This window comes from Numenius arquata, chromosome 4, assembly GCF_964106895.1.
Source record: "Numenius arquata chromosome 4, bNumArq3.hap1.1, whole genome shotgun sequence".
Lineage (NCBI taxonomy): Eukaryota > Metazoa > Chordata > Aves > Charadriiformes > Scolopacidae > Numenius > Numenius arquata.
Genome location: NC_133579.1, coordinates 45,682,079 through 45,706,833, shown reverse-complemented (window position 1 = coordinate 45,706,833; position 24,755 = coordinate 45,682,079). Strand labels below are relative to the sequence as shown.

Here is a 24,755-nt window from a genome sequence, read left to right as displayed (position 1 = left end):
CTTTTATGTATGTGTAGATATGAAATATTAGCTCTGTAAAGTGTGTTAGGGTTTACTGACGGTCAGCTTGGAAAACACGCTCTCTTAATATAGTGCAGGGAAGTGTTTAACCTAAATAGTTAGACTAGGCTGTGGAAACCAAATTTCCTCTGGGTAGGAACAATGAGGGGTAAATCACAGACAAACAGTGTTTAGAAAAATAAGATGCCTATGAGAAACAATGACTTATAAAAGTTGAACTATTCTTACGCAAAAAACAAAGCAAATCAGTTGAGTAGTGTAATGTTTGTCTAAATATCTCCATAAATTTCAAAGCACTTAGCCACCTGCTCTACAGAACCTCTGTGGTAGATAGAGCTAATGTTTTATTACGGATTTTTTTTTTTTTAAATAAAGGTGTAAAAATATTTACAGTGGCACCTGATTTCCCCCCTGCACATTTGCTGAACTTTGAAACTGTCAGACCTGTCAAAACTCACACACTCAGCTGAAGACTCATGCTATAGGCAGACCCCATCCACGGGGTAGAACTGAGGAGGCCATCCCAACTGCTTAGTGGTGTGTGAGAGTAAGCTGGAAAAAAAATTGACCCAACTCCAATTTCAGATGTGAAGTTTTAAATATTGACTGGCCTGCAGTTTACATGCATAAAGTCAAATTTCTTAGGCTTTTCTATCTCAAATAAAATGCAGTTGTGAGCTTGACTTAATTGATGTTCAGGGTACAGCTGAGATCATCTGCTTTGGGGCAAATCTCATTCTTTTATGCTCCCATAAAGTAATTGGAATTTAAGGTTGTGCTGTCTCAACAGAAAAGCATCAGTGGACATAATTTTAGAAGCTGTATTTAGTGATATTTTAAATACATGCTGTGCTGTAAGGAAGTTATCATCTGTTGAATAAACATGCTCAAAAATAACATGTCTCAATCCATAGAAGAAATGAATATAGACCCTTCATTTTTACTTGAGGTTAACCAGAAAAGAAAAATAGCATAGTTATTTTTTGATTCCTTGGTTCGGAAATCCTAAGAAATATGTTTTCTTAACCTTATTGTCTAACCACCACAGAATTCCCTCACTTGATGTTTGTCTAAGTAATATAGACTCAGTACATATCTCTGCTCATTTTATCGTGTGGTTTGTATATGGAGTGCATGTACTTAGCATGTGCCAAGAGGAAGTAACGTGCGGGCTGAATGAAGAAAGATACATGGTGTGTGAACTTGTTTTCATTTGTACTCTCTTCTCTTTCCCCTAATCTCATTGCAAGCTACTGTTTAAACTAATAGTAGTCTATTAAGCTGCTCAGTTTTTATTGTTTTGTCCTTCTCTTTCCAATGGTTTTCAAAAATACACTTTAAAGATCTCCTGCCAGCTTCCGCAGTGGGATTGAGGTATATTGCTTTCCATCCCCTATTCTCTTTTGGGTTTTTCTTTAAATAAAGATGATTCATCAGTGATGACATTTGATTACCAGGTATTGTGACTTGGATCTGTTAGACGATAGGACTATGAGATTGCTTGCACTACCCGGCCAAGAACCAGCTTCTTTTACGGAGAAAAAGAATTCTTCCACAAGTTCTATATTTTTTGAATTGAATCAGGATTGCCTTTAGTTGTGTATAGGAGACTATGTGCTGGCTGGGGAATAGTGACTTTCAACTGCTTAGTTAATTTTTAAAATTATGGCTTTTAAGATTGAAGCATACTATCCCCCCTTACTATTTCCCTGAATCACCCAGTATCTTTGGTGTGTGTTCCCATAAAAAACAGGGTATGGCAGGAACTCAATTCTCTAAGCAAAGCACTTGCATACTGGCTAAATTTTTCGGCAGAAGTGATCATGTTTTAAAGCAAGCATCAATTTACAGTTCTTTTGGCATCCCAGACAATTGCTGGACCATCATAGAATGTTAATAATTTTAATAAGTATCTGGTAATTGAAAATCAGCAGTGGCTGCGATGGCTAGTGAGCTGCACAGACATGTCCTATGAGCCTTTCCATAGTCTTTCCATTGCTGATTTCTTCCCTGTTGCCCTAAAGTGGAAGTTTGGAGCATGTCAAGTTTCCTGGTTATTAACAAAGCAGCAGAATGAGTGAGAGGCTCCTGCCACATTCCACTAGCTGTACACATCAGGCATATAGAATTAAAATCTGGTTTTTTGTTCTTTTTTTTTTTCCTTCTTCAAAAGACGTGTAGTTTTAATGGAGATGAGCATTTTTAATGAAAGGTTGTAAACCATCCAAACTGGAATATGTTAAAGAAACAGATCAGCAACCAAGAAATAGAGCTTCTAAGCAGCTGAAGTTCTGTCATCTTCTAGAAGTTTTGGTGTGTTCAAAAAAAAGAGAAGACGCAATATTGCTTTGATTTTTTTTCTATTTTATTATTTTTCCACCAAACAGTACTTTAATTTTTTTTCATAAAATGTTTAAGGTATACTCTGACCCTTCTATTGACAGTTGTTACTGTGAGTATTTTACTGATCTACCCCTTGGAAAAGGCATTAATGAAAAGCATATCCATTGTTTCTCAGTCATCTGGCACAGTGTAAATTAGGTTTTGCTGAAGTTTTAAGTTCTAGATGCATAGTCTCCACGCTGGTTCATGAGAATTCAGTGCTTCTCCCTCTTCAGGGACTGCATTGTGACACATCCAAAGCTAATGGGTGTTGACTGAAGAGGAAGAGCATGTCTACAGCTAGTTAACGTTGCATGGCTAAGGAACTGAGAGTCATCCCTTTTTAACTTGCCTTGGTATCATCTATTTGTGCCCAGTTCTTCACGGAGCTGGTGGCTGCACGGTGGTCACAGCCTGGCAGGACGCAGTCATACGGTGAGGAGTGGGTTGCCCTGTGGGCTCCACTGCTGATGAGGGTGCCCATGCAGCCTGCCCGGCCTCTCACAGCAGCGGCTCGATGTTTCACAAGAAACATCCTTAATTCAGTTTTCTCGGTTACTTCTCCTGAAGTAACCTAGACTGCTAGTTCATGAAAGATAGTGACAATTGCAGTTACTGGCCTTCTGATTCTGTGTACCTCTGTTTTCATACTTGGTAGTGAACAAATTTCTGGAAAGACTCATTCCAGTGGTCTTCCCTTCCAGGTTCTGCGCGGCATTTATGGGGCCTGTCTCGACTCACTTGGTGGCACCTGTTCCCCCTACTGCCAGTCTCTGAATGTCACTTTCTGCTGGGTGTTGCATCATCCGAGAGATCTGGGAAAACCTTGGTCCACCCTTAGGCCTTGGTTGGAACTTAACAATTTCCAGGAATCTTAGAGGTGTGGGGGGAAAACATTTGTTAATTTTTCCCTTTTCCCACTCAGGTTCTTAAGTAAACATTCAGAGATACTTTGTGTTTATTTGTCAGAATGGGTGGAAGTAGAGAAGTGCAGTCAGTGCTGCTTCAAAGAGATTTTTTTTTTCATGTGCTTTCTTTCCTGACCCGCTTCTGTGGCACCACTGTTTTGCTATTGAAAAGACTATAGGACACTGAATAGCAGCTGATTTTGTTTGTGTGGCTGAACGTGGTAGATACTTCCTTGTTACATGGTAATTTGTCACATTCAGGTGAGACACTTTGACTTGTCATAAGCTTGTCTTTCCACTTGCAATGCTCACTTCAGGTTTTGTTCTGAAGTTTTTCTGGACAAAGAAATGCAGTTCTTCTCTACCATTTCTGAGAATTAGGAGCTCACTGTTTTACAACTAGCTCTACAGTAAATTGACTAAAGTAGTTGTTAATAATGCCAAATACCTGGACTTTGACAGTGCTCTTTAGAACAAAAATAATTTCTACAAAGAGAAGTGCTATTCTGTTGTTTGTGGGGTTGTAGTTTTTCCTTGTCTTTTTCTTGCTTGTCACTTTTTTCTTTTTGGCCTGGGGGCATCTTTTTGGTTTTGCAGTGGGGGAATGGATGGGGTGGGGAGCGTGTTCCGCTTTGAAGTCCTGGCTCCAAGCTCTTACCAAGATTAGTGTCAGGCTTTACCCTGTATGTTCTTTGTGTTACAATATGACTTGTTTTGTTGGTCTTTGTGTTTTCAGGTCTGAAGATATTTCATGAAAAAAATATTTTAAGAGCTATAGTCTTGGACAGAATTAATAGAATCAAGAAATTGCATTATGCTAAAACAATGTAAATGAAAAAGTTTAGGATGTTCATATGCCAACATAAATAAGACTGTGTCATTGCAAGACAGTTCTAGAAACAAGGTTTTGTTAATTGAAACATAGATATTTCTCATGAAAATAACATGCCATTGTTGTAACTGTCTATAGGCAATTGGCTTTATGCTTCTGTTCCCTACAATACACATATAAAAAATTAGCAGGTTTCTTTACAGAACTCCATGTTGAGATGAAATTCTGGTTTCCCCTAACCATACAACATTATTTCCTTCAAAATGAATTCTGTGGCTGGTTGCCAAAGCCAGCATGTAAGTGTTAAAACGTGAAAGGTTAAGCCCCTCTGAAGAGAGGGCGCGACTAAGGATGTCAAGTGTGTTATGCAGTCAGACAGGCCGTCCCTCTGCATCACTGGAAGGGGGAGCTGTGCTTCCTGGGAAGAGCCGTGTGAGCTCTGTGCTTGTTGAGTTGTGGTTACTGGTTTTTGACTGGCAGAACCTCCCCAGGGCAAAATAAATCTTCCACCAGTATTGGGAACGGCAAATGCAGCAAGTAGTATTTCCTTACGTCAAAACACAACTGAACTTCATGGCATAGTTTTCACAGCTGAGAAATAGTCTTTATTATAGGAGCGTGTTCATCTCTGCCTATCCTGCTGAATAAGTCCCCACCCTCAAGTGTGGACCAGCTGACCTGCAAGGTGGTTTATGCTGTAAATTGGGTGAAAGTCTGTCTTAGTTCATCCTCCTGCGTTTGCTGGTGTTTTTTTCTTTCTTATCAGAATTCTCACACCCTTCTTATAATTTTTTTTTTTATTTTATTTTAGAACTGTTGCATTGATTAGCTTTCTGTAGTCTGTCATCCCCTTTTTCTGCTCTTAAATTATATGTTTCGGGTTTAGACCATTCCTCGTTTTCAGAGATTGAATTGAGACATAATATTAAGATTTGATTGATAATACCACTGCGGTCTACAGTAGGTTGCTTATACCTTTTTTTCAGGGCTGTCTTGAACTGGCAGTGATGCAAACAGGATATTAAAACAGAAGGAATATAAGTCTGGTGCAGGATGATAATCCTTGTGTTTCCCTGAGGTTTTCTCTCCTCCTTTGTCTTTTCCTCTGTGTGTTCCCATCATTTTCTGGTCTTTCCCTCTATGTCCTCTATCTAAATCTTATATAACATAGTCTTTCCATACATATGCTGTCCCCCAGGCTTCTCTCTCTCTTAAAGCATGTGAATTTAGCTTTACTCTTTTCTCACTATGGTGCGCTTGGTAAAGAACATTCCCTGAAAATTTTTTTTAAACTCTCTGGATCTTTGCTTTAGCACCTTTCATTAGCACTGTACTGCCTGTGTTTTTAGGTTGTATACCTTCTTGTGCCTCCTTACCTGAACATCATCTCATCTCTACTTTTCTTCTTTAATCTGCGTCTAATCTGATGACAGGCTTCTGGTCACTGTTAATTTTAAAACTATTGGGTTTGGTTGTGTTTTTTTTTTTTAACTGTGCAGTTTGTATGTGTTTTATCTTTCTGGTCTGGATGCTACCTCCTTTGCCTGAATATGTGTGTGTGTTTATACGTAAGAATCTTGAGTTGAAGTGATACAACCTGTAAACCATTCCATCACATGTAACCTGCTAGAGTAAATTTGTTGTAGTAGTGTCCAGTGATCCCTCAGATCTTTTTGCTTTGTGTTTAAGCTCCTTCTTCTAATGCATGTTAAGCTATTCACTGCTATACAGAAGTCTCATCCTAACTGTGAAATGCAATGGAGGTGACTTCTTGGTTGCCCTTACAAGCATGACACCTGAAATCTGTCTTGTCATTCTCCAGGTGCCCCCCTCTGAAAATTCTTTGTTATGTTTGTTTTCTCCACTAAGCATTCACTGCCCCTGAGCTCCTATCTATTGTACAGCCAGGTGTGTACACAATTCAAGAAGAGCTGGGTTGCTAAATCTGCTTCTGATAGCTTCAAGAAAACAAAGCTTAATGATTACTATGAGGACAGCAGTTTCCCACAGCTGAGCCAGTGGAGAATCAAAACAGCAAGAGGGCAGATTGCAATCCCTACTGTGTTTTTACAGCAGTGGGTTTTAGTTTATGTCAAGGTGATGTCATTCAGGTTGATACTTATGAATATTCCATTACAAAATAATGAGAACAGATTATGTGATGACAAAACGGAGTAAGAAAGACAATTGAGTGCAATCTGCAAGTAGACAAACATGAGTCTGTATTGCATTCAAATGCATCATGGGGCGAAACCCTGGAACTGAGCCCCCAAAACTCAGATGATTCAGTTTTGGCTCTTTCCTTCTTTTTTCTTAATTTTTATTTGTTTCTTCATGGTAGTCTGCTGGCATGATAGTTTCATGGTTCCTAATTTGAACAATTCGTAAAGATTGGTAGGCCTTTGCTTCAAAGCAGACCTGGATTTGGAAATTCTGTTTCAATTCTGGGCTTACTTGACATTCACTTTACGTTTGTTCAAAATACAGTGCAGAAGATCAGGCAACTGAAAATTTTTAAGCACAGTTCTTGGCAACTTAAACTGTTGTTAATCATACTTAGTTATTATTTTTAAATACAATGCTATCCTCAAATGACTGAATATTACAACATCAGGTACTCCATGTTTGAGTCAAGGGTTTGTTTCCTTAGAAGTGGGAAGGTTATGGTTAATGAGATCTCTTCCAGCTGGCCAGTGTAACTTTGCAAAGTAGATTTTATTGTTTTTTCTCTGGAATGGTCCGGGGCTCTAGTTTCATGCTGTTTCTGTCTATGAGAGAAAGAAAATTCAAAAGAGCTGTAATTGTATATCATGGCTTATACCTTGTCACTGCATAGTTTCTGTAGAACTCACAAATGATTCTGAGTATATAAAAACTCTGCTCGTAGCGCTGAAACCACTTTCATCTAGGTGGGGGTTCAATCTTTTTTCCCTTACACCTTCTTGTATTTGTATGCAATGTGTGTGTTTGAACAATGAAGCATAAACAATTCAAAACACTTGTTCAGAAAAATAAGAAATAAGTAGTCATTGCAGCAGATGTTACTGTCTCTTCCCTGAGGGCACAGACAGCCAGAACCCAAATTCCCTTTAATTATCCCAGTAATAGACATATGCACACACATAAGAATGCAGAAAAGTGTACTTCTAGCTGGGGAAGCTCTGGCAGGACAAAGAAAACAGGAATGCAGGCTGGATTTTAGACCTTGAGACTTTGGAGGTAAGAGTGGATTGTAAAAGCAGGTCAGGGAAGCAGAGCAGGACAGTTGCTGTGACTGCACTTGCCCTGCCTGCAGAGCGATCTGCAACTCGTGGAGGCAGTGACCTTGTGCCTAATGACAGAACCAGTGAAAGATGTGAGGAGTTGGGTAGAAGAAAGTAAATTTACGGTACTTCTTAAGAAAGAAGTTCAAGTTCACTCGTTTAAAGACAAGAAACATATACTTTAAGTATGCTTTATTTTCTGTTTTTCCCATTAATAATAAATAAATTACTTACAGACTTGCCTCATTACTTCCAAAATTGTTCTGAAGCTATAATAGTTGTTTAAAAAACAAAGGCCCGATAAACAGGTGGTGAACTTTCTGGAAAATGTCAAGAGGTTTATGGTCTTGGGATTTGTTTTGTTGCAGATGATTTAAAGTGGAGACGAGCTTGAGGAGCTGGCAGAGCTTCTAGATAAGGGTAGAGCTACGTATTAATTTCTTGGCCTCTGCAGTTGTCTTTGTAAGGAAAGAAAAGCTTCAGGACTGTGTTGTGTTGGATAGTAGAAGGAAGGCAGCTGCATTGTTTGTGATCTAAAGAGACCTCCGGAGTACTGGATCTTGAAAGGGAGCTTAGTTTTGAGGTTGGTTTTTGTCTTTTTGTTGTTTCCCCCTCCCCCATAAGCAAAAATGAGCTCTGAACTGCAGATGGAGATCTGACACCTTTTCATGTTTCCAAAGGGGAACCAAATGTAGTGTGGTAGGACTTAAAAGAGGAATCTTTTAGTTTGTGGTTGCTGATTTAATCATGCTGGGCAAAGTTGTAACTCCATCTTTTCTTTTATAGAGGATTGGATTACATTAGCGAACCCTGCCTAAATGATTGCTTTTATTTTTTTTTCCTTGGCAGGAAGAAATGGTGTTTTATTTTCTCATATCTTCCTGGATCCCTATTTTAGAAACTGCACAGTTATTACTGTCTAATTACCTGAATACCTATATTTTTCAATGTATTATCTAGAGAAAAAAAAAATCTTAATTTTTATAAGAAATATTTTTAATTTTCAACTTTATTAAAGATTAGACATTAACTACTATAAATACATATTCTTTTATTTCCCAGTTATGATCTTCACATATTCTTAATTTTGTATTACTGAAGTCAGTGGTGTATACAGCTCTAGTATAAATGTGTTCTGTAAGGGCTACATGCAATGTCTTTTTCATTAAAATGCATTACTGAGTATTGTAACAGACCTAATCCTTTCATTTTATAGCGAAGCATGAAATGATGTCAACTGATGCCATCTTTTTGTTGTTGAACTAGTACTTTTCTTTGCATATGTTGCGTCCAGTCTGCTTCTGGTATACTCCATTTCGATTATTAGAGCCTTCTGGTAGCAAAGACCATTAGATCCGTTACATCCATGACACTACTTAGCCTTGACATCTGGATGTTTGTACCATATATCTGAAAGAATGGGACATGCCAGCTATGTTGTAATCTCAGTAGCAGGTGGGCCAGGAATTTCACTGGGACATTAGGCTAAGATTGACTTGGCTTTTCATTTTTTTTAGAACAGATTTGTCCCTGTGAGGTTTAAATGTTAGAGAGTCGCTTTTTTCTTTTTTGTCCATTTGACTAAGGTTCTTAATACAGTAGTTTGTCTTTCTGGTATGATAAAAATTACAGAAGTGCGCCTTCCTGTCCTCTAAATCATCCTGGTGGAGTATATATATGCTTGGCATCTTAGGGTCAGATTACTTGGGTGTTTTCTTGCTCCTTATACATAACCTTAACCCTGGGACTAAAATGCAATGCTGCTTCTACCTTTAAGTCCTACTATTGTAAGACGCATTAATAATAATTTTCTCTGCCCCTGAAATGCATACTGAAGATGGGACAGCATTAGAAGCCATGTAGAAAGAGTTAATGAATGCCCAGAGTGTTGACCGGAGGCTGTAACTATATTGAGTGCTCCTGGCTTTGCATCCTACAGGGAATCTGCGTGCCCAGACTAGACAACGGGCATACTACGGCATCTCCCTGTGGGCCTCTCCCCAAACCTCCTGTGGAAGTCAGCTCTGCAGCACGGGCAAGGCACAATCAACTTAGCGATACAGTTCTGCAAGACAACCTGCCTAGGCGGTCAGGATTATAAGTCTAAGGAGGTTTATGGTCCTGGAAGCAGATCTGCCAACATACCATTGCATACAGAAAGCATGTCTGGAATGACAGGTTTTGGAAAAGCAGCCTGTAATGGGCAGGCCTTCTCTGCTTTGCACTGAGCTGCTGTCTTCAAAGTGTTCAGATTCGGCCATAGGCCTTATGGAGGAATAGCAAGTATCAGGGCAGATGTTCGTGCTCAGCTTTTGAGATGAGTATAGTTAGCATATTGTTTTTGCTGGTGTACTTCTACCTCCTAGAATGAGTTTTTCCTGTAAGAGAAATGTAAAAATATTTGCTATGCTTACTGTATTTGTTAAATGAGTTTTTTTGGTTTATGATTTGCTTGTCTTGTCTTTGCTTGTCTTTCCCAAAAGAAACAGCACTTTTAATGATTTCATGGTTAATGCATCCAACAGGGATATACCCATTGGGAAAAGCCCATTCTGGCCTGTTTTGCAACAGTGCTAGGCTAGCATAGAGGAAGAATTTGGTCCAAAGTAAGTACAAATATGTTAAGAATTGCTTGCAGTCATTAAGTAATGTACAGTAATGTACATTAAATACAAATATATAAAGAATGACTTGCATTTGTATGGATTTAAACCCTATGTACCAGAAGTAGAACCCCCATAGTTGTGGTGGAGCTTCACAGCACTGCAGCCTGAGGAGTGCAGAAGGTAGTTTGTTCAGGTGTAGCATGGATTTCTCTCCACTGTAATAAAAACTGGACAAGTCCTGATGCCTGAACTAGAAGTCTGTTTGCAGCTGAGGTTTTAGAAGCTCTCCTGAGGAAAAAAAACCAAACTGTATATGATACCTTAGACACACACGTTTGTAACTATAACTGCTTTCTTCCTGTTATTTACTTCTGATTTTTTTTTTTTAAACCTTATTGCTCAAAATTATTTAAAATATGGAGTCATTGTGCACGAATCCTGAGCAGCACATGCCTTGAATAAGTTCTAGAAAAACAAATTAAGTTATAGAATCATAGAATCATCTGGGCCAGAAGGGACCTTCAAAGGTCATCTAGTCTGACCCCCCCCACAGTCAGTGGGGACACCCCCAACTAGACCAGGTTGCCCAGGGCCTCGTCGAGCCTTACCTTGAATGTCTCCAGGGAAGGGGCCTCAACCACCTCCCTGGGCAACCTGTTCCAGTGTTCCACCACCCTCATGGTAAAGAACTTATTCCTAATGTCTAATCTAAATCTGCTTTTTTCCAGTTTAAAGCCATTACCCCTTGTTCTGTCACTGCCGGCCTTTGTAAACAGACTGTCTCCAGCCTTCCTGTAGGCCCCCTTCAGGTACTGGAAGGCCGCTATTAGGTCTCCCTGGAGCCTCCTCTTCTCCAGGCTGAACAACCCCAGCTCCCTCAGCCTGTCCTCATAGCAGAGGTGCTCCAACCCCCTGATCATTTTCGTGGCCCTCCTCTGGACCCTCTCTATCAGGTCCATGTCCTTCTTATATTGAGGGCTCCAGACCTGCACACAGTACTCCAGGTGAGGTCTCACCAGAGCAGAGTAAAGTGGCAGAATCACTTCCCTGGATCTGCTGGCAACACATCTCTTGATGCAGCCCAGGATGCGATTGGCCTTCTGGGCTGCAAGTGCACACTGCCTGCTCATGTCCAGCTTTTCATCCATCAGCACCCCCAAGTCCCTTTCCTCAGGGCTGCTTTCTAATACCTCATCCCCTAGTCTGTATTGATAGCGAGGATTGTTCCGGCCCAGGTGCATAACTCTGCACTTGCTCTTGTTGAACCTCATGAGGTTTACTTGAGCCCACCTCTCCAGCCTGTCCAGGTCTCTCTGGATGACATCCCCTCCCTCTGGTGTATCGACAAGACCACACAACTTGGTGTCGTCCGCAAACTTGCTGATGTTGGACTCTATCCCTCTGTCTATATCGTTGATAAAAATGTTGAACAGTAGTAAAAATGTTGAAATGTTGAAGTTGTTGACGAACTAAGCCTCATCCCCTTTCAGATAAGCAGGGGTGAATTGTGATTGGTTTCAGAAGTAGTACAGCTGTTCTTTGGCTGAATTGTCATGATGGAGTCCTTTTTTTTTTTTCTCTTTTTTTTTTTTTCTGTTGTTGGAAACTGTGGGATAGTATTTGCACTTAATTTCTTTTATTTGCTTGAGTTGTGGTGCTTTTTTTCCTTTCATCTGCAGTGAGTCCATGACTTACCAGGAAGGGTGTGTTTAATGCATTTCTGTAAGGAGACAATACACTGAAAGAACTAGAAAAGACTTGTGATTGGAAATTTAAGGAAAAAAGTTTAAACAAAAGTGAATCGTAAAAGATGCAACAGGCTCTGGCATACTGGTTTTCTTCTCTTTTTTTTTCCAACACAGAGTAATGCTTCTTTTCCTGAAGTTGTTTTGAGTGAATTTATTATTCATGAATATATTTATATTATAATGGGAATTTTAAAATGAGGACTCAAGAATTACACTGAATTGATACCAATGATGCATAGAAATTATTGAAGAAAATCTTGGTTTTCTCAGTCCTAGTTTTAAAATGGCTGGGGACAATGAAGTCCTGAAGCATCATGGCAGAGTATTTACAAGTGCACCTAACTGTGTCTTCAAGGAGAGAATGCTCCAAATAAATCCCAAAACAGGGTGTGCCGAATGCGTGAACGGGTGGATGGCCTCTTGCCAGCCGTGACACCTCGCTTAATAGATTCCCCCAGGGTTAATGAGGCTGGCCACAAGGGCAGCGGGGGTGATGTAATAGAGTCAACGTGGCACATCGCTGCAGGGACTTCTGACTTGTCTCGCTGCCTTTGAAGAGGATAATAACGTAACTTGAGTATCACAGGAAGCGAAGATCTCAGTTAGGCTAAAATCATTATACAGCTTCAGGAAGATGGGGATTATTGTATCGTCCTTAGATTAGATACTTTTAATTATAAAAACTTTAGCATGCAGTAGTATGTTTTAATATTCTTACTATAAGATTAGTGAATTTGTTGTAGCGATGCCACCCAGAGACTTCTGTTAATATTGCAAATCTGGTAGTTTTCAACTGTAGTGGTATTATTATTTAATAATACTATTATTATTTTGCTAACAGAATTTCTTCAAGAAGGTGGTACTGTGCACATGCTTAACTTTGTGCTCACTATTTTCAAAAAGGACACCATGGCATCAGGTGTCACGTACATACACCATAAGCACTACTGAAATTTTTAATATCTATGTTAATTTTTTAATGAAATCAGGTCTTTATTGTCTTTTAACTTTATTATTTACCATTAAAGACCACTTCTGAATTGAATTCTAAACATACTACTCTATTCCTTATTCGTAATTTCTCAGTTTATTTTACTGTTTATTGTAGCTCTACTTTGAAGGGTTGAATAATGAAACTTAGGTTAGAGAGAATGTTGCTGTTTCATTTGCAAAGAACTGTAGAGCTCAGCCCCTGGCAAATCTTTGGACAATGTAAACCAAACAAGCTCTGGCCTGTTGGCCAAATACTAAATTTAAAATAAAACCAAGACAGATTTCTGGACTTTCATTTTTTGTATGAGTATCTAATATCCTCCTGCCCAGCTTTGATTAACCTCTCATGTCTTTAAAGCTCTTTAGGAGACTCCCTTGACCTTTTCTAGCAGCTGAGGGGACTTTGATACATTTGCTTTGCTGTAGCTTTATGAACCGTGGCAAATTTTTTTCCTATTAAATCTAAGCGATTAAAAAAAAAAAAACCAAAACATGAATCACCCAGGAAAACCCACAGTATGTGATTCACAGCACGTTAAAGAGAGCTATAGCTTTCTCAGAATCCCGCTTTTTCAATGTCCACTGTTTAGTGCCATGGGAAAATGTACATTTTCTTTCATGAATGTTTTCAAGTTATAAGGCCTACAGATTTCAGTCCTGTAACAGCAATTAAAAAAAACCAAAATCTTTTTTTTTTTTTTGCTAAGGGTAAGTATGTCTTGAATGTAATGAAAGGACCCAGCGTGTATTAGAGACCAGCTGTTGTCATGACTGTATGTATACCATGATATAGGTTTCCACAGAGAGCTTTAAGTCTGAAACCGATGTCTGCAGAACCGTAACTATGCATACTTAGTTTTAAAGGGGGGGGTGTCTGTGTGGAAATCCAGGTTGAAGGTGTGTCTGAGTAAGTGTTTTCCGTATGGGGAGTAAGAAAAGAGAAGTTCCTAAAGGGCTAAGTATTTTACTGCACTGCAAATGAACTGTGGGCGGAGGAAAGGGAGGGGAATATCGGGAAGAGGAGGGTTAGAACTGGAAAGGGATATTGCTGTTTGTCACCTGTGATCAGCAGACAGTACGACTAGGTGACGTGTCAGCAGGCCAGCTTAATTTACACATTTATTTATGATACTGTTGTAGTACACAAAATCTATAGCTGTGTTATTTTGTAGAGCTTGTCATGTTTCATCTACGTGAAAACCTTTAATAAAGTGAAATTATTATTGCTTACTACTTTAAGTGAGTTTTAATTCAAAGAAAATAATCTATAGACCTTTAATAGCTTGTTAAACATTTTTAACTCTAAGGAGATAACTTGTAACAGAACTGAAAGGTCTTGTGTCCTGGTTTGGGGTGGAGCTAAGCTATATTTTGCTGTTTACATGAATTATTCTGTTGATTTATTTACGTAAATTTTCTGTACTGTAACTTTAAGCAGAATTTCACCAATAAGTTTTTTTCTTTTACAGTTTACACACGTTTTGTTTGATTGTCTTTTTGTTTTGATTTGGTTTTTTTTTTTTTTTGTTTTCCCTTACAGAGGCATCATGAAGTTCCCTTACAAAGCATCACTAATCCCATAAAGGCTTACTCCTGTGTGACACGTGATGCCACAATGACACACATGAGAGAGACAATTTCAGAGTGTTTACTGAAAAAAAAACCACCAGCTCTAGCTGCCATTTGCTCTTCCTGACCTTACTCCCTCAAGCAAGAACACTGCTGAATGCAACAAAGACAGGATAAAATAATTTATATTTTGGAGGGACAGAGGGGAATCAGATTTCAGAGAGACGTCTTAGCAAGTCCTCATTCTCTTGTTCTCTAGCCTGGGCTTGCCTTACCCTGCTTGGCCCCTGCCCCCTTGCTGCAAACCTGGAAATGGTCTCAATCACCTGCTTGCTGTACCTTGAAGCTTTATTGTGCCTTCCTAAGACAGCAAGCTAAGTGGAAGAGAATTGTTTCCTTGAATCTCAGTCTTTCCTGTAGTCTCCTGGCACCAGAATACCTCTGTGTACTGAAATATCCCTGGCCTCCCCATAAGGGGGCTACTGCTTTCCTTGTTTTACGGGAGACCAAGTCTCATTTGTTGTACCAATATGGACCCGAGTTAATCCTTTTCTCAACTGCTTGTCTTCTCTTTCACAGACTGGTGTTTCCACAGTGGGTCTGGCTTTACCTGTGTGCAGATCTGCTGCTGAGCCAGTGGCGTTTTCAGCTCTGCATATTTGCACACAGCAATACAAATTTGAATGTTAGTACGTTGATAGCCCAAGTTGTGCTTTGGCAGTGTAGGAGTAGACTTGTGTGTGATTCTGCAAGATTGTACCTGAGAGGCAGAAATCTCTGGGCACAAGTGTAGGCAGAGAGAGCCCAAGGAGCCATGGCTGCCATCTCCAAGAGCGCAAATTCCCTGTTGTGTGTGAGGCAGCATTTCCCATGGCTTGTGCAACAACGTGGAAGGGGAACATAGCAACCAAGGGACTAAAGCCATGTCCTAGGTTGTCCTTCCAGCCTGTCTTGCAACCTCTGCGGACAGGCTTGGTTGTATTCCCAGCCTAGGTACTCTATTCTGTCTTCAAAGCCCTGATTTTTTTCCATAGGATATTTGTTCTGTGGTTTTATTGGTTATTCATCAGTATTATGATTTTGACTGAATTTCTGCTGCTTTATAAAATGGTTTTACATCCATTTCTATCTCAGTCACAGTGCTTGATACAAGGAAATGTAGCCTCTCTACATCTCTCAGAACTGAGAGCTGTTTCTGATTCAGAGTGTGTGTGTGTGTATGTGTGTATGTGTGTATGTCTTCTGTGAAGACCATGTGCATGTTCTGTGTCCATGTGGGAAATGTCTGAGAGAACTTAGGGAGATTTTAGATACATCGGCTGATAAACTATAAGCATAATTTTATTTAGCTTTATTTCTCTATTCATGAAGTGAGATTCTTCAAGGCTTATATCTGGATTTCCTCATCCTTATGTCCTACCTAATTTCTCGATTTTTTAGAACTATGCAATTGATTGCTTCATAAAAAATGCGTGTCCAAAAAGTTAAGGTTGCAAAATCAAGTACAAAAAAAGTTAAGAAGTGCCTCTTCTGGGCTTGCCTGTGTAGCCTTATATATAAAAATATAAATAGATAAATAATTATGTATAAGGCAACACCATATATATAAATGTGTGTGTATATATTTTTTCCTCCTATGGAATCTTGCTGGGTTCTATGCACAGCATCTGTAGTAGTAGCTGATGGCAGCTGTAATCATAGTTATCTAACATCTGGCCCCATCTCCCCTCCCACCGAGTGTTCAGACCCCGATTTGAGAACCTATCCAGTGCAAATGGAATCAACAGTGAATTTCTCTACAAGTTCTGCAGAACATGTACAAACTGGTGTTATGGGCCTGAAATTGCCCAGATGCATACAGGCTGTCATTAAAAATGCACAAGTTATTTTTGTGACACCTAAGTGATTCTCCTGCACAGTTCCATCTGTTTTTCCAAAGTATACGACGCTACAGCTTCTGTACAGTATGTTTAATGGTTCTCTGCAATGGCTGAACACATTTTGACACAGAATAACATTTTTCTCATGGGCCCTCTCCTTAGGAATGGATGACCTACTTGTGCTAAAACTTTAATATTTAAATTAGGAACAAATCATCCTGAAACAGGCACCAGACATGGATTATTTCAACCCAGACATTTGCAAAAGGAAAAATATGCTCATGGGCAAAGAAAGGAGCTTAGAATGGGTTTTGGCAACCTGAACTGCAGCTGGTGATACCAGTATAAAAAATTACACTGCCACAGCAAGGAGGTTGGTGTTGACTCTGTATTCTAAATGGTCACAACCATGTGACCACCTCTTGGTCTGTTTATTGACTGTTTCACATCTATAATCTTCAAATAGACAGTTCCACAGCCTGTTGTGCCATATATACATAGCCCTCTTCACCTTTCACATATGTTCCAGACCACTGCTTTGTGACTACATTAAAAAAAAAAAAGCAAAATGCTTCAATACTTTGATAAGGTTTGTGTACAACTACACTTTTTTTTTAAAGAACCATTGCCAAGAACGACATTGTCATGTCATTATAGCAATTTTATGTATTCTGTCTGTGTAAAAAAGAAAAAAAAAGTCATGCTGTGTTCATCAAGCTAGTGATATGAATGCGAAAATAGCTAATAATAATGCAAATTTTTAAAGAGTCAGTGTGCAGTTATTTATGTGTGTTTAACTATGAAAGTAGGAATAGATTCTTATTCTGAACACAAGTAATGCTCCTTGCTGATTTTCAGAACTCACCCACTTGTCTGCCCTGTTTTACGTAGCATTAAATTTGTCTGAGAAAGGCAGGTTAAAAACCCCAAAAGTTCACATGAATGTCAAGCTGTTTTCCTTTTTCATCCCTCATGTCTCAACCTTTTTATTGTGAAAATGATGAAAAGTCAAATTTGCTTGTTTTTCTCATTGTTTTCCACTTGATCAGTCCTTTTTTAAAGAACAAAGTAAAAAAAAAAACAAACCCCCTAGTCCTCAGCTACTTCTGATGCATGGAAAACTAATCGCACTTCACTTGAGTATATACCAGTGAGTTGCAGTTGTACTGTGGTCTTTTCTGCTTCACATAAGGAGGAAAACCACATCTGGCTTATAAATCAGACCAAAATTTGAATACTTCATTCAAGCGTGTATTGGGTAACTGCTCTATATATTTTACAGGCCTGTAGTGTAAATTATGTGGTATGGTGGTAAAAGTCTCCTATGTTTCCTTAGAGGACCATACTGAGAAAACTTGTAGCCCCACAGTATCTGCAAATGTAATGTTGGCTACCTGATGTACTACAACTATGACATTTACAGTAACAGTTGTATTTCTTGATTGCTTTTAGAAATTGCCCCTTGGTTACATGTGTTCAGAGCAGAAGGTGCTGTGGACTTCTCACAGTTAACATTTGACCCAGGACAAAAAGAGCTTATTGCTGGAGCCAGGTGAGAAATCTATTTTCTTTTCAAGTTACATCAGACTGGATTTTGTTCTTTGTTGATAAGTAATATTGAGCCAAATTCTAACATTGGTTTGCTCCTGTGCGACTCCCCTTCCTCCAGACCCACTAAACTGAACATTATGTATGTTTATTTCTCTTACTCCTGATCAAAGTTAAAGGATGGATCACCTGGTATCAAGGATCCGTTAGCTTACACTATTCTCATCTTTAAGAGGACTGTCCTGGAGTAGTCTCAAATTTTGGATGCATACAGTAGAACATACAGATGCTGTATGACAATGTGACAAAAGTTACCATAGCATAAAACTTACGATGATCCCAAATTTGGCTACACAGTATGACTCTTTGTGCTAGGATGATTCTAATAATTATTCAGGACAATTCCAGGAACGATCTGTTAAAGACTGCAGAGTTAGTGGTAAAGTTGGTGATAATTATAATTTTTGCACAGTAGGACAGTACTTTGCAAGCTGTGATCAATAGTGACACTGTCTTAGGTGTCAACATTGAAGCAGTGACAGTCCTTGAACACCATTTTTTCTACTCTTCGCATATGGATTAAAACATTTCGGTTGGCAAAAAAATTTAACCATCTAATTTAAATCTGCCGTCTGAATATATTTGACTCTTGAATTAATGAAGTTCTAGTCACTTAATTTTTCTGTTAGATTTAGGATTGGAATAAACTTCTGTTTCCCAATTTGTTTCTTAGTTGAAAATGAGGTTCAAAATACAGAGTCGTAGAATGCACTGTGAGAAAAATTTTTTCCACGTGACAATAGAAGTTGTTTAGCTACAGTGCAAAACTTTGAGTGTGGAGATACATATATGTTTGGCCCACCTGAAGTAGGATATCCTGTGCATTCATGTTGATTTTTCTATTCTGTAAGTTGCCAAATGAAATGAGGCATGAGGCTGTCAACTGACAATGTTTTGTAAAGACAACCGGCGAAAGTCAGAGCTGTCTGAGCCTTTCCTCAGTCCCATGGAATTGTGTGTTGGATAAATGCACACTTTGTAGGTCTCAATAACCAATGAAAAAAATTATTTTTTCCCCTCTTCTTTTTTTTTTTCCTTTATACTGTTTATCTGGGCTCCAAATCTCAGTAAAGAGTGTGCTCATTTAAACTTGTGCTTTTGATTAAGTCCTTTGATCCACTATGGGATAAGCTTTGGATGATTTTGTTGAATAGTCAGTGACTACAAAAAGATGCCAGCTCCCAATTCTGCCTTTTGCAAAAGACCCAATACAGTTAAAGCAATAGGATTCATTTGGTTTCTCTGGAAGTTAATGCTGCTTAAGAGCTTCATATCTCTTGTTCTGGCTAAAATTACAAAATTAAAAATATTCAGTATTTTTAAAATCACAACAGAAATCTTTGTTTTCCACAGTCCAGTATACTTGGCTGTTATTTGTTTCTTGGATTTTTCCTTTCATTATTCTGTATTTCCATTCTAAATTCAAAGCTTTTTCACAGCGCTGTTGTGTTTGGCCCTGGAGACTTCGCTTTAGAATGACTGCAGTTGCCAGCAGGTTGCTCTAAATGTACATATTATTCATATTAGTATGTCCTTTCCAGTACACATTTTTCTCTTTTTAAAGCATTATGCCAGACTACATGGTGAAAGTCACTGTGTATCAAGGGGTCATAGATTCAGAAACTAGCAACCAGTTGTCATGGTGCTGTAGTCCCCAAAATGCAAGTGTTTATGTTAACTGATTATGCACTTTTTGCATGTAGTTCCTGCTACCATGTAGAATGATGAAGCCGTTCACTGTGAATATGGTGTTTAGTTTTCTGCTTGTTTACAGGAGTGCTGTTTGCAGCCTTACGTAGTCTCAGCTGGCTGCAATGTTGTTTTTTTTTTAATGCACTGTTTGTAGTTACCTTTTACCCGGAGCCATCTGAACAAAGCATTAATATTACCATACTTGTGCTATGGCCTGTGGATAAAACTTTAGTACAAGTTTCTTGCATATTTGCCTCATTGGATTCATATATCTGAGGAGGCATTGGAAGAATTCATTTTCTGTCCTAAGCGACAAATAAAGGCAGTGAAGAGAATGCACTGTTAATTCCTCATCCCTGGTGAAGTATCTTTAGATATACAGTTATTTCTCTTAGAGTATTCCAACAGGTTTTTTTATTTTATTATTTTCTTTTGCTGACACTTCAGAACTGAAAAACTAATAACTGTGCAATATGATTTAAGTAAGATCTGAAGAGTTAACAGTTCCTGCTCATTTGTAAAAATGATAGTTACTTGGTTTTCCTTTCTCTACCACTGATTGGGTAGAGAAGGGAAATGCGCAGGGGCACATGGCAAAGCTACAAATAAACTTACATTGCTCCCTTTACACTGAAGAGAAGTACTCCCATTATGATTTACTTGGCCAGCACTGGAACAGGAACAGAGGGTGATGCTTGCACCTCTAGGCTTCCACTTTTGTAAGGTGGTGTCCTTCTAAACAGAGGGATGATTTTCACAGCCAGGAGCTGTGTCCTGGCTCAGCCTAAGTTTATAATTGATTTTTTTCACCTTAGTGGAGGTTAGTGAAGTCTTCCCCCAAATTTCTCTGTCTCAGAAACCAAACAAAACAGTATTGTGAAAATTTGACACTATTGAAATCTCTTAAATACCTTTTCCTTCACTGATGTTCATGGAGGGTAATTCTCTTCCATTTTTAAAATTCTACAGCCACTCAAGAGGTTCATGACTTGTCTTAATAAGCAAGGCAGCGAAGATCCCAGCTGGGATTCAGACTGTATTCCCGTTGGGAGTTGCCAATGTCACACAGCTACACGAAAAGACAGATATGATCCCATGATGCCTCAAAAGGTGTCTCCTGTAGTGGCAGAGAACTATTGATACCATTGCACAAGGTCCTTGGCAGGCTTTAAACTGTAGTAGTGTGTATTATTCTGTTTATATATGGTTAAACAAGGTTAACTGAAATTAGAAAGAGGTGTATGGAACGGCTGCTAAAAGGCAAATGAAGAGTGTTGAAATTGTAGTGCAGGAAAACAAAGGCTGAGTGTGTGCCCAGTGCCTGCCCATAAATCCATCAACAGGTACATCTGTGGAAGGAAATAGCTGTATAAACTACATGGTAGTGTTGGCAGAAAATCAAATCAGTTTAAGTTGGCCATAGGTAATTTAGTCAAGAAACAATGATTTTTGTCACATTTTACCAGTGTGAACAATCAAGAACAGAAGTATTTTTGAAATAGCTATCTTTAAGTATATGAAAAGGACATTATTGTATAGTATTTGCCATAGCAGGCAATGACCAGGAAGATAATTACTAGTCCTATATTGCTAAGATTAGTCTTGCTTGTCCACTTTGGGAAATAAAAGTGGTCTTCTGATGTCTGCGGGCATTTGTAGTTGCTGTGCAAAAATAGATTTTTTTGCAATTTTATCTGCCCTTCCCCCTCCTCTGCAGGTTGTCTTCCAGTCCTTGCCAGAAGTCTCTGGTTGGTACTTTATTTCATTCTGCAAAATGTCCTGTTCTCCTATAGGTCTTGAGTTGATTAATTCAGAGTCTTCTAGCCTTATTTCAGTTTCCTTACACCATCTGCAGTGATCTACAAATGTTACTACTCCAATACTAGCACACACCTTCATCTTTTAATCATCCAGTCCACCCTGGCACTATTTCCCTTGTGGTGAGGAGTTGCCTAGGATTTGGAGCCACCCCTCCCCTTTGCTTCTCCCACCACCCTCATTAGGGAGAGAGGCTGCTGATCCCAATGAAGTTTGGGTTTGGTTCAGTCTGGCTTATTTTTTTTAGTAGCGACTGCTTTAGTTTCTGAATGTTGCTGTACAGTACAGGATCAATTATACCTTCTGTTTTAATTGTAAAAGAAGCTATCACAACTTTCAAGTTTAAGGAGGCTTGCACTTGTCTTTGTTGCAGAGTCATTTGACAATCATTAATGCCTTTCAGTGTAACAGGTTTGCTTAATAATGTATATTGGATCTCAAGAGTAAGTGTTGTAATACTTCTGTTTTAAAACAGTGTCATTTGGTCTTCTGTCAATCTGCTGTGCAAAAGGAGATATATATGTACTATTGGCGAGGGTTTCACAGAGAGAGGAATATCTTCTAAAATGACTGATGAGTTAGCCTGGATCTCAGTAAAAACCTGCAGTTGCCCTGCTTGCCTGGGAGGTTTAGGCATAAACTCTGGAGAAAAATTCATTTAGATAGCTTAGAGAAATGGGGGAGTGGGGTGGAGGGGGTGGGGACAGGCAGGGGAAAAGGCAGAAGGAGAAATTTATCTTGCCCGACTTTGATCAAACAGCTTAAAGTGCATAGTGAAGACAAGCGAAGGTTACAGTTCAATTTATGAAGCTGAATTAGGGGAAGAAGAATGATTTTCATTATGGTTGCTGGTTTCTAAAATTTACATTTGAAGAATGTGACCAATTTTTCAGTGTTATGTCAATTAGGTCTAGATTTAATGTAAAAGGAACTTGATTTCTTAATAGATATGTGATAAATTGTATGAGATTTTACATTTATGTAAAATGGCAAAAAAAAGAGAATAGATTAATGAGATACATCCACACTGAATTTTCTCTGTACAGTGTAAACCAGTTGTTAGTACATTATGAAGCCTATTGACTTTTGTCACATAGCAATGTAGCTATGTTCCCATGAAACTGTATCTTTAAAATTTGCCCCAGGCATTGTTCTTAACATCACGTATGACCTGGCAGATAAAAATAAATCGGTTCTCTTGCAATCTGAAACCTTCTAGGGAATTCATTTGTTTTGTTCAAAAAAAAAAAAAAAAACCAACCATATGGCAGTGCAGAATTTACTTTTATAATTAAGTGACATCAGTGAAGGATTACTCAGGGCATTAGCTCCTCAGTAAGCTCGAGGAAATGAGAGACTGCTTATTTATTTTATTCTGATAAATCCTGATAAAATATTCAGATAAATATTTCTCCGTGTGTTATTTAGTGGACTAACTTAGCATCTAATCAGATATGATAATGATTTCTGTATTTTGAAATGCCAGTAAGAATGGAGATCATGGATTTCCCCAAGAACAACCTTGCCTTCTTTTCCTGTGTGGAAGCGCTTTGCCATATGTCCTGCAGCGTTTTCTTTGTGACTCACTTGGAAAGGCCAATTGAGGGGGGAAAAGACCAGCTCAGGGGAATGATAGGGCAGTGTCTTAATTACCCTGGCAAATTGTACATTGCCTTTTTTTCTCCTCATTCTCTGACAATGCACTAAACACTTATCAGCTCTAGTTTTTATAAATCAAAAATTGTTAAAAGTGTTCCAGCCATTTTGGTAAAACAGAGTCAACTAGAAGCAAGTCTCAAACCCAGAAGGGAGGTCCAAAAATGTTGAGGTTCAAACTAATTAGTTACATTTGCTTTTTAATCCATTCTTTTTTCTCTTTTTTTTTTGTGACTTTTAAATTATTTTTTTTTCTTAATGGTTTTATTCAGACCATGCAAGAAAATTATGTTAGAAGAAACTTGTTTCTTTAAAGGAAAAATAAAGCAATCCTCTTCTCTCCAAGCCTCTTGTGCTTGAAATCATGAACTGGTCGGAGGGTAGCTGGAGTTCATTCTTAAGATATGGTAATTTATTTTTTAAAATTTAAGTTGAGCTACTTCAGCTATACTTTAAAATTATCTTATATAGATAATTTTACTTATCAGAAATGGGTCTCAAAGCTATTAAACTTTTTTTTTAATTGGTTAATATATCTATATAGACATATCTTGCATTATTTTTTACACAGAGCATCCTAATTACAGTCACTTTCTCCTGTATGTTCTCCTGCAAGTTAATTAAACTCACTTTGAGGATTATAACTTGCTTTGAGGTGGCTTATTGCCTCAGTCACTCCTTATCTTGCTGATGAAGGACTGTAACAGTATGCCTTTTCACTTAATTAGATGTGTGTTTGGGAACGTTAATTTGAACCATTACCGCTACTTGCCATAATAACAGAAAGGCAAATTAAAGGATTCATTAACAGTGGTTTAAGAATCTCTAATAGAGGAATAAATAACTGTACAGGTTTGCTTCTTGCTGCTGTCTGCTCCCAGCAGGAGAATTTGAGTGCTTCTTGTTAATGAGATGCTCTGAGCGCTACATATTGGGAGAATATACAGGCACCAGGAATTAGTGCTATATTCTTTGAACATCAATCTGGGGTTTATTGCTCATTTGACACTTGGTTCAGGGTAATCAATGTCTGTCCTTCCACTGATTGATCTGATCTAATCTAAGGTATAGTTTAATGTTAAATCTAAGAGAAATTATCATCCTACTGCTGCGGAAAAACAGAAGGTCTTTCCTCCCCCTTCTGCTTCTCTTTCCTACCTTGTCAATGGGTTCCTAGATATTTTTAAAAGCTAATGCTTTGTACCTCTCTTGCTCGTGCCTTGTTCCACCACACAATTTTCTCTTCCCTTGCACCAGCTCTGGTAATAGTTTTGTTGCAGTGTAACAATCATCAGTTCACTAACCCCACATAAATTATTTGTTTTCTTGTGCTGATTTAATGTCTTGCAATTTTAATTAGTGGAACTAACATGATGCATGATCATAGAAGTCCTGCAGTTGACTTGGGGTAAGATGAAAAGAGAAATGGCAGGGGTAAATGGAACTTCTTTGGCAGAGAACACTGCTATTTCAGAGTAAGACATCTGTAGAAATGACATCAGAGTGGTGTTCTGAAGGTACCTGCCTTTAATTGAATTCCTGACACACTTGATTTGTGCTAGCAGTGGTACATGTCCTGCTTCAGAATATGGCAACTTATGCCTTTGCTTGGTTCCTGGTTAGATGGTGTTCTCATGTCAGTTAGCTGTTTTCTTCTGCAACAAATGTTAGTCCAAACATAATGATTTCTGTCTTACATCACCAGCTGTTTTGTTCTTGCTGAACTTGCCTACTCATGTGTGCCTTTACAGCACTGAAATGCACGGGAGCTGCCAGATG

The 24,755-nt window shown here is 38.7% G+C and overlaps 1 protein-coding gene across 1 annotated transcript in view; it reads left to right on the top strand.

Moving 5' to 3' along the window:
- SEMA5A (semaphorin 5A) overlaps positions 1–24,755 on the top strand; it is a 227,816-nt gene that overhangs the window by 5,337 nt on the left and 197,724 nt on the right. Inside the window, exon 2 of the mRNA XM_074146236.1 lies at positions 17,655–17,754. Within this exon, the coding sequence (XP_074002337.1) occupies positions 17,655–17,754 (100 nt within the window). The remainder of the gene's footprint in view (positions 1–17,654; positions 17,755–24,755) is intronic.